Source organism: Macaca fascicularis, chromosome 9 (assembly GCF_037993035.2).
Source record: "Macaca fascicularis isolate 582-1 chromosome 9, T2T-MFA8v1.1".
In the NCBI taxonomy this organism is placed as follows: Eukaryota; Metazoa; Chordata; class Mammalia; order Primates; family Cercopithecidae; genus Macaca; species Macaca fascicularis.
The window spans coordinates 131,942,554-131,952,969 of NC_088383.1; the positions used below are offsets into that span (position 1 = coordinate 131,942,554).

Consider the following 10,416-nt stretch of genomic DNA (forward strand, 5'->3'; position numbering starts at 1 on the left):
TCGCCTCCTATTCTTTGATTTCCAGCAACTTATTTTCTAAAGATTGCTGGAGGGAAAGGCTCAACGTCTCTTTTGGGATTTTCCTGAGCAGAAAGACCTCATCCTAATAAAACTGAGGCGCCAATCCTGCTGGCTGGCAACTTGCGGCAGGGAAGGTGATTCTATCTGAAGATTAATCCTAACTCTGGGACCCCTTGGGAATGTCCAGGAGCTAGGAACGCAGCGCCGCGGTCTCTCCAGCCTCTGGTCCTCGGGAGCAGCAGGGCGCCAGTGGAGCAGGTGCCTCTGGGGCCGCACGGAAACCCAGCCACGCCAGTTCCTCCACTGCGCCGGCAGGCGGCGGAGACGCTGCGCGTGCGCACTGGGCAGACGGTGGCCCGGAGACGACTCTCCCAGCCTCCTCCGGTCTCCCCGGGCAGCATGAAGACCGCCGAGAACACCAGAGGAACCGGCAGCGACGGGCCGCGGAAACAAGTTCTCTGCGTCCTCTGCGGCCTCCCCGCGGCAGGAAAATCGACTTTCGCGCGCGCCCTCGCCCACCGGCTGCGGCAGGAGCAGGGTTGGGCCGTTGGTGTCGTCGCGTATGATGATGTCATGCCCGACGCGTTTCTCGCAGGGCCAAGAGCTCGACCGGCGGTCAGCACGGAGGGGCGGGGCCTGGGCCTCGGCGCGGGACGGGACGGGACGGGGCGGGGCGGGACGGGGCGGGGCCGGGTCGGGCCGGACCACTGGCGTCCACTCGGTGCTGGGTGATTTGCCATGAGCGTCAACTGCACGCTAGACCGTGCTTGGTGTGGGAGGTGAAGTTCGAGAAAAGTGGAGCTAGGTTAACATAGTTACTGCAGAGGGTGAATGAGTTGGCTGTAGAAATGTGTCATAAAGTAGTTACAAAGCCAACGGTTAGAGCGATGCATTTTAGAGGCTTATCTGTATATTTGATGCATGTATATACTGTATATTCTATACAGTTGAGACTTAAGACAGGGTCAGGTTCTCAAGTCAGCGTGCAAGGTGGACAGCCCCTGTAGTCAAATGCACTCTTGAAAATCCCTTAGGAAGTTTCTCCTTAGGAGAGGGAAAGAAGCTCTAAACGTCTAGCTACGAGTGGGCTCAGGTTTTGTAATTTGAGGAATCCTCTTTAAGAAAAAGAATACAAATTATAAGTAACAGAATTGCTAGGGTCCCTCAGAACGATAGAAAGAGGCTGTACAAATGCATTATCAGACCTATGAAGCTTAATATTTGTTCATCTCAAAGTCAGTCTGCCTCTGCCAGCTTTGGGAAAGATGGCTGTTTCTTAGTTGACCACCAGAGGAAGTAATGGGTTTGTATTTGCGGAACAAGTTGTATGTTCCAAGTACATCTCTTTAAGCCCTCCTCGTCTCACAGCACAGGGAGATACATCCTCTTGGAGAAGCATGTGGAAACTGAGACCAGTGGGGGAAGAGTAGATTACATTCGTTTCTCTCATCTCGTGCTCACTCTAGAGTAAATACTCTTTGAAATATTCTGAAATTTTAACATTATTATTTTGTTGTTTAATGCCTAATGTAGATGAATTTACAGAAATCAAATGCAAACGTTATGTGACTCCACTCTCTCTATATAAATACAGTGCATTTGGTGCATGGGCTCTCCAGCAAAGTGTATCTACTTTCTCATTCTTGGTTAATTGCGAAGTAAGTACAGTGTCGGGATAGCACAGGATTGACCTGGATGATAGTATTTTCACCACTTGGGAGACAGCTGAAAGTTGTCGATAGGGATTGTTGTATTTGCTGGCTTTCCCTTCACTTGTATTATGTTGTTTTTTCCACGCTTTTCCTATGGACAAAAACTGTGGGACTCATCTGCTCACCTCTTAGGAAGTGATACGTGTTTCCAATTTAGTGGGTTTAGCTGATGTGTTTGTTGTATGTAGTGTAATCTCAGTGGTGGTAAGGCATGGGCAGGCAAGTGAGAGTTCTCACTCTCCTGTCCTCCCGTTTTCCCTCCGGCTTAGATTTCTTAACTATGTCAGGATTCTCCACAGCCCTTGACCAGCACAAGATTACTTGTATTCTCAAGCTGTTTATTCCCCTCAGTCTGTTTCCTCCATCTTTCCCCATCCCATATCAACTTATTTGTTAGCCTGAGGTCTTTTCTTCTTGACCCAGGGACTTTTCACCTGATCTTTTTGCTGTCTACTGCTTTTCTCATTTCAAGGGAAAACCTGCATTATTATATCTTAGCCAGACTATTTTGGTAGCATGCCGATTTTGACTCCACCTTTCTCTTGGATGATAAGTAAATTATTTATTCACTCATTCTGTCAGTCATCCATTTAATATACATTTCTGGAGCACCTATTAGGTGCCAGACCCTCTGCTGGAGGCTGAGTATACAGTGGACAGTGATCTGGCAGAGAGAGAAGCGTAAACAAATGCTTAAACTCTGTAAGCACTGCTAGAGTGGAGATGTATGTATAGAATGGGGAGTCATGATGGGCAAGGGAGAGGCTGAGCTGCCTTCTGCATGGTTGAGTCTGAGAAAACTTTGCACAGCACTAGTATCATTAGTTTTCCAGGCAGAAGGAATGGCCATGAGAAAGTCATGAGAAACCAGGCGTGTTAGAGAACTACAGATGGTTCCAACTGTGAGGTGAAATTTTCATATGGGGCAGGGTGGCAGTGAGGCCAGATGACCAACCACCCTAGTGGCCTAATATGAATTGCAATTCTTTGGTCTCTTGTAGCCATCCCAGTGGAAATTGCTTCGACAGGAACTGTTGAAGTACCTGGAATACTTCTTGATGGCTGTCATTAATGGGTGTCAGATGTCTGTCCCACCCAGCAGGACTGAAGCCATGTGGGAAGATTTTATAACCTGCCTAAAGGATCAAGATCTGGTATTTTCTGCAGCATATGCGGCCCAGTCTTGCTACCTCTTAACAAAAACTGCTGTTTCTAGACCTTTGTTTTTGGTTTTGGATGACAATTTTTATTATCAGAGTATGAGATATGAAGTCTACCAGCTGGCTCGGAAATGTAATTAAAACTTCTTTTTCTTACACATGGAGATTCTTATTCACATATCAAAAACACTATTGTCTTCAGTGAGAATTTAACTTGATTAGGAGGTTATGTAGTTTGACTTCATTTTAAAAGCTAGATGTTCAGTATTGCAAATGGAGTTTTTCCTACTACAGTTGTCATAATTTGTCTAATATATGTTTATTCCATATTTTGGAAAAATAGTATACCAGTAATTCTGTCATTTTAAACTGTTTTCAGATTCATTGGGCTTTTGCCAGCTCTTTTTAGATTGTCCTCTTGAGACCTGTTTACAGAGGAATAGCCAGAGGCCACAGGCACTGCCTCCTGAGACCATCCACCTGATGGGAAGAAAGCTAGAAAAACCCAACCCTGAGAAAAATGCTTGGGAACACAACAGCCTCACAATTCCGAGTCCAGCATGTGCTTCGGAGGCCAGGTATTCCACTCAGAGTCATCCCTCCCTGGATGCTCCCCTGTGCCAGGTTCATGGTCAGTGCTTTGTCTGTGTTGGCTTAGTTAGTCCTCACACAGGCATTGGAGAGACATTATTTCCCCCTTTGTGTGGAAGCCAAAAGTGTAATGGGAAAATTTAGTTTGTCCAGAATCACTGAGCTTGTAAATGACAGCTGAGATTTGAACCCAAGTTTATTTGCAAATGTCTGCTCATAACTGTTAGGATTATACTGTCTTTCGGTAGTTGGAGCAGGAAATTCAGAGAACACATCTGATTCTCTTGCTAAAATACATAATCTAAATAGGTCGCCTGGTAGTTTTCTTTTAGAAATAAAGCTGTGAAAGAGTGCGACTGGTATTGGGTCCTATTTGCCTTAGAGCTCACCATCGTTACATTGCTTTTGTGTGTGAGGCTTATAGGCTGTGCTGTCTAATGCATTTCATTCATTACATATGTCGTGAGAGTTCTTGAGCAGCGTATTTCTAGCAGAAACTTTGCTGGTGATGGAAATGTTCTATATTTGCACTAATATGCTAGCTGCTAGCCACATTTGACTGTTGAGCCCTTAAAAGTAGCTAGTGTAACTGATGACCTGAATTTTGTGTTTAAGTTATTAATTTAAACTTAAATAGCTTCATGTGGCCAGTGGCTATTGTATTGGACTGTGCAGTTCTAGAGGTATATTGACCACATTCCCTTAGTTCCTGCATATTGTCCACGAGGGATTGGTATCAGCTCACTGCAGCCTTGACCTCCTGGGCTCAAGCAATTCTCCTGTCTCAGTCTCCTAAGTAACTGGAACTACAGGCCCACACTGCCAAGCCCAGCTAATTTTTTAATTTATTATAGTAACAGGGTCTCACTGTGTTTCCCAGGCTGGTCTGAAACTCGTGGCCTCAAGCAATTCTTCCAAGTTGGCCTCCCAAATTGCTGGGATTACAAGCATGAGCTACCACCCCTGGCTAATATTTTCTTAAATTTTGGGTTATATTGGGAACAGTGTCTATAATTCCTTTTGCAATTCTTTTTAAGAATCTTCTCTTAAGGTTATAGTTCCCTTAAAAATCTATTTGCTATGCTTTACCTCTTTTAAGACTGTAAACAAGTGGCTCACACCGGTGATCCCAGCACTTGGGAGGCCAAGAAGGGAGGATCACTTGAACCCAAGAGTTTGAGGTTGCAGTGAGCTATGATAACACCACTGCATTTTAGCCTGGGTGACAGTGAAACCCTGCCCCTAAACAAACAGACTAAATAGAACAAAAGGGCATGGATATGAAAATTAGCTAGTGATCACTGGCTAAATAGACACTAAAACTCAAATTATATATATGGTCTCATTCAGTCCTCACAACCAGCTCTTTTTAGATTGTCCTCTTGAGACCTGTTTACAGAGGAATGGCCAGAGGCCACAGGCACTGCCTCCTGAGACCATCCACCTGATGGGAAGAAAGGGTAGTTTTCTACCCTTTAAGGGTAGAAACTATCATCCCCATTTTATAGACGGGATAACTGGGGCCCAGGTAAGTAAAGTAATATACCCAGGTAGGAAGTGGCAGAGCCAAGATTTGGACCCAGTGGAATCTCACTCACTCCAGAACCTGGGTTCTTTTCAGTGTGAGGAAGATCATCTTGAGGCTGAGATTTAACTCGATGAGCTCACTCGCTTAAAACTTTTTAGTGCCACTCCCATAATCTGAGTAAAATTTAAACTCCTTACCCTAACTTATATGTTCTAACCCAGATGAATTCTCCAGCTTCATATTCTGCCACTCTCCCTCCTTGCTTCTTTTCAGCCTTTCTCTACTGCATGAACACAAGGAGCTGGTTCTTGCCCTCAGGCCCTTGTACTTGCTGCCCCCCTGCCCTTCCCACATATTGATCCTTGGCTGCCTTCACTGACCATCCTAACTAAAGCAAAGAACATTAGTTGGACTGCCCTGTCACTCTTATCATTGTCACTTTGTTCATTGTCTTTGCTCACTTATCTACTTAACACCATCTGAAATTACTTTTTGCTTTATGTAACTGTTTATCTGTCTCTATTACATTATCAGACTTGGCAAAGGCAAGGATCTTGCTACACCCCCAGCTCAGCACGTGGTTGTACAGTATTTTTCATATAAGACGTTCAATAAATATTTGTTAAATCAGTGAATGAATTCTACCTGAAACCTTCCTGGACCTTGCTCAGTGAGAAACTTTGTTCATCCATATCCAGTAAATAAGCAGGAGCCAGAAAGTAAAGACCAAGCATCTTTCCGTAGGGAATAAAATTGAGCTCTTGTGGCCCCCAGTTCAGCCTTAAGAGGGGAAGGGAGAATGACTTTTCAAAGCTTATTGACATGAGTCTTGGGAAATTGGTATTTTTTAATGAGGGGTCCTTAGCTTGTTTTGAGCTACTGCATTTGGATTTTCTACGTGGAAGCTAGCTTCTAAATCATTTAGTTTTTTTCCTTTTGTTAAGGATCTTGGGTTATAGCAGTTTCATTCCTCTAGAATTCAGTTTAATATTCATAAATACAAGTTCTTTGAAAGTCAGATGTTGGATATACAGATCTATTGTATTTTTCCCATTTTCTCTGTAGCCTGGAGGTGACCGATTTATTGCTCACTGCTTTGGAAAATCCAGTAAAAGGTGCTGAGGACAATATGGAACAAAAGGTAAACTTCCAGTGTAGATTTAATGTAAATCAGAAGGAACAACTTTTTGTAGGAAGATCTTTTGAGCTGAATATAAAATATGAGCGAAATGAGAGATGCGTTGTCACTGGCTTGGCCTCTCACCAGCACTCACTGTTGGCAGCTCATGCCGGCTGGCCAAAGCCGATTGTTAAACTTTCAGAAGTGTTGGAGCCTGTTGATGTTTTGTTGGTAGGAATGTTTACACCACAGAAATTGGCAAACACTACACATAGGTCTGGGTTTTTTTTCTGGGAGAGTCAGTTATTAGACATTCACCAGCATATCACCGCCCTAGCTGGAACCCAGTTTACCACTGGATCTGATTTGGTTGGACTCTTATAGGGAAGAATAACAGAAAAGCCAGTTAAACTTTTCTTTTAGTCCCTTCAAATACATGTGACCTATGCTTTAGCCATTTATTTTATAAAACTATGTGACTTCTAATAACAATGTCTGTATTACATAGGAGACAGATAGAATTATTTGTTCAACTAACATTCTTCATAAAGCTGATCAGACACTCCGAAGGATTGTATCTCAGACAATGAAGGGAGCAAAAGGTATGATGTGTCAGTTATGTGTTGAGTTGGTATGATTGTGACTTTCTACTGCTACTTGTATTCCCGACACTCAGTTTATTAGTTTTCAGTCATAAAAATTCACATCATGTTTTCAATTTAATTATGCAATTTGACTAAATATAACTAAAAATTCTGACTCTGGAACTGAGTGTTCATCCATCCAACAAATTTTTACTGAGTCGCCTTCCTGTACTAGGCCTTACTGTAGATGCTGGGCAATTGGCAGGGAGCAGAACATTCTAATGAGGAGACAGACAAAACATAATTACATGAGTATGCGCCCATGCTCTGAAGAAAATGTAGGGTAAGGCAGTGTAGTGATGGGAGGATTTATTTTTAAAAGGGTAATCAGGAAGGCTTCTGAGAGATGACATTTAAGCAAAGATGGGAAAGAGCGAACCATGCAGCTATCTGGAGGATCATTCTAGGCAATGAACACATCAAGTGCAGAAGCCCAGAGGTTGGTTGGACTGTTGTGGAATCGAGAAGAGGCCATTGAGCATGGGGTGAGGTAAGAAAGCGGGAGAGGTAGTCAGGAGCCAGGTGTAAGATCAGCATGGAATTTGAATAAAGTCAATGTATTATAAACCAGAATTTATGTAATAGATAAAATATGTGGTAACTAGAGTTTTACACAATTCCATTAGGTCTTGAATACTGTATGGCTATTTTTAAAATTGTACCTTTAAAACCAGCAACGAACATTTTTTGAGCACCTTTCTGTATGTTAAGTGCTTTACAAATACTGTTTCTAATCTTCACAGTCCTATAAGGTATAATTTTACAAATGGGGAAATGGAGGTTCATAGAGGAACAAGTAACTTGTCCAAGGCTGAACAGCTACTAAATATTTGGGTAACCTGGGGTCCAGAATTACATCCAGTTCCAGTCTGTGCTTCCCATTCTGCTCCCCTGCATCACCATCATTTATTACCTTTACAAAAGCTTAGAACATTGGAAAAGGAAACAATATACCAGCCATACTGTTTTCAAACTTTTATAAAACTATGATCTATAAGTTGATTTTATTGTAACCCAGGGTATAACCCAGTACACGAACTCATGTGTGGAAACAAGTTTCACAAAACACATCCACATGTTTAATGAACTCTGTGTTCTACTTGATTTCATTTTAGAAAAATACCGATTGCCACTTACTAATGGGTTACAATGCAAAGTTTGAGAAACAGAGGACCAGAACAGAAATGGCATCATAATTAAAACAAAAAAAAAGTTCCAGGACTTCTCACTCAACCATTTGCTTTTCTTCTTTTCTGTCTATAAAATGAAGCAAGGTCCTGGGGGGTTGTGGGAGGTACGGTTATGCTCAAATCACTCATATCACACCCATTTAAAAACATACAGATATAGAGCCATATATATGTGTGTGTGTGTGTGTGTGTGTGTATATATATATATATATTTTTTTTTTTTTTTGGTGAGGGAAGGTAGTGGTTTTTAATCTGTGCTTAGTTAAAAATTCAGTTCCTCTACCGTCAGGAAAGTGAAAAGACAAGCCATAGATGGGAAAAAGTATTTGCAGACATATATCTCATAAGGGATTTGTATCCAAAATATATAAAGAACTCTTACCACTCAATAATAAACACAAATAACCCAAGTTTTAAAAGGGCAAAGGATCTGAGTTGACATTTTTCCAAGGAAGATATACAAATGGCCAATAACCACAGGAAAACATGCTCAACATGATGAGTCATTGGGGAAATACAAATCAAAACCGTAAGATAGCACTTCACACCCACTAGGAGGTCTAGAATTAAAACACCCAAGTGTTGTTGAGAATGTGTAGAAATATGTTAGGAATGTCAGACGGTACAGCCGCTTTGGAAAACAGCTAGCAGTCCCTCAAACATTCCGTTAGCACGCAAGCCAGCAATTCCATTCTCAGGTGTATACCCAAGAGAGATGAAAACATGTTCATATAAAAACTTGTGCACATATGTTTATGGCAACATTATTTGTAATAGCCAAAATATGAAAATAACCCACGTGTCTGTCAGCTGACAAACAGAATTTGGTGTATCCATACCAAAATATTATTCAGCCATAAAAAGGAGTGAAATGCTGATATATGCTATACAATGTGGAATAACCTTGAAAACATGATGCAAAGTGCAGGAAGTCAGTCCCAAAGACCAAGTATATGTATATTTCCAGTCATATGAAATGTCCTGAACAGGGAAATCTTGAGATAGACAGTGGTTGTGTGGCTGCTTAGAGATTGGGGGGTGGGCAGAAGGGAAGGTGGTAAGCAGTATGATAGCTAATGGATATGGGGTTTTGTTTTGCTTTGTTTTTGAGATGGAGTCTTGCTCTGTTGTACAATGGCATGATCTCGGCTCACTGCAACCTCCACCTCCTGGGTTCAAGTATTCTCCTGCCTCAGCCTCCCGAGTAGCTGGGATTACAGGCATGTGCCACCATGCCTCGCTAATTTTTGTATTTTTAATAGAGGAGGGGTTTTGCCATGTTGGCCAGTCTGGTCTCGAATGCCTGACCTCAGGTGATCTGCCTGCCTTGGCCTCCCACAGTGCTGGGATTACAGGCTTAAGCCACCAGGATATGGGTTTTTGAGATGATGAAAATGTTCTAAAGTTAACTGGTGATGGTTGCACATACCTGCAAATATACAAAAAAACCACCGTATTATACAGATTAAATGGGTAAACTGTATGTGAATTATGTCCTAATAAAGCTAACAAAAAAATAAAGTTCAGCTTCTCAGTAACACTACCCACGTGTGGCTAGTGGCTGCTGTATTGAATAAAGCAGATATAGAACAGGCCCATCATTGCAGAAAGTTATATTGGACAACTACTGTTCTAGGTATTATTTATCAGGTTCAAAACTAAATTGTCATCTATTTCTGCTTTTTTGCCTGTTTAATTTAGTAAGGTGGTAAGTCAGCTGTCTTGATTTTTCTTGGCAACAACAAAAAGTCCCTTTCAGGTTGGTCTTTTCTGCTCACATGTTTCCTAACAAGTTATTTATATTCTTTGACTTGTTTCAGATGATTTTTGAATATCACATTGTGACCTTTTTTCTATATATTACACCAACTCAATTGCAATTATTTGTAGAATCTAACTGGTTTGTTCAAAGTAATCAATTTCCTCATGTCATTAGACACCCCGGATTACTTTAATTTACAAGTAATTTGAGAATATCTTTTTATTTTAGATGAACAAGTGCTTCCTCACAACTTGAAGCTTCTAGCAGAAGAACTTAACAAGCTCAAAGCAGAGTTTTTGGAAGACCTAAAACAAGGAAACAAAAAATACCTGTGCTTTCAGCAAACCATTGACATATCAGATGTCATTTCTTTTTTTCATTATGAGAAAGATAATATTGTACAGAAGTATTTTTCAAAGCAGCATTAAAATTTCTGAATTGCCAATCAAATGTCTCATTTTGGTAAGCTTTTGCAAATTTGTTGAAACAACAGTGTTGTATTACGATGTTTTCTAGGCTAGTAATGCCAAAGTGAGTCAGTCACTTGTCAAACGTGATGTGGATAATTAAGCTCAGAGGCAGCCTTCCTCATGTGCCAGAACACTTAGGGTAGGGCTTGGGGGACAGGAGTCAAGTTAAATGGATCTTGAATAAAGAGAAGAAACTAGGAGGGGGACAAGTTGCAGAT

General features: G+C 41.6%; 1 protein-coding gene across 3 annotated transcripts; it reads left to right on the plus strand.

Annotated features, from left to right (window-relative positions):
* The first annotated feature begins 358 nt into the window (after nucleotides 1-358).
* PSTK (phosphoseryl-tRNA kinase) lies at nucleotides 359-10,173 on the plus strand. 3 transcript variants are annotated; one of them, XM_045361711.3, is made up of 6 exons: nucleotides 359-636; nucleotides 2,735-3,026; nucleotides 3,273-3,471; nucleotides 6,078-6,153; nucleotides 6,641-6,734; nucleotides 9,957-10,173. In XM_045361711.3, exons 1-6 carry the CDS (start codon nucleotides 421-423, stop codon nucleotides 10,154-10,156), a joined length of 1,077 nt encoding a protein of 358 aa, XP_045217646.2. In that variant the 5' UTR covers nucleotides 359-420; the 3' UTR covers nucleotides 10,157-10,173. The 3 variants fall into 3 exon arrangements, with proteins under 3 accessions (XP_045217646.2, XP_073859118.1, XP_073859119.1); XM_074003018.1 differs by lacking the exon at nucleotides 359-636 and adding an exon at nucleotides 697-800; XM_074003017.1 differs by lacking the exon at nucleotides 6,641-6,734.
* The last annotated feature ends 243 nt before the right edge of the window (nucleotides 10,174-10,416 follow it).

Coding starts and splice junctions, on each gene's coding strand:
- PSTK (XM_045361711.3), top strand. CDS start 421: ATGAAGACCGCCGAGAACACCAGAGGAACCGGCAGCGACGGGCCGCGG. Junction 637..2,734: donor GGCCAAGAGCTCGACCGGCG/GTCAGCACGGAG, acceptor GGTCTCTTGTAG/CCATCCCAGTGGAAATTGCT. Junction 6,735..9,956: donor GACAATGAAGGGAGCAAAAG/GTATGATGTGTC, acceptor TTTTTATTTTAG/ATGAACAAGTGCTTCCTCAC.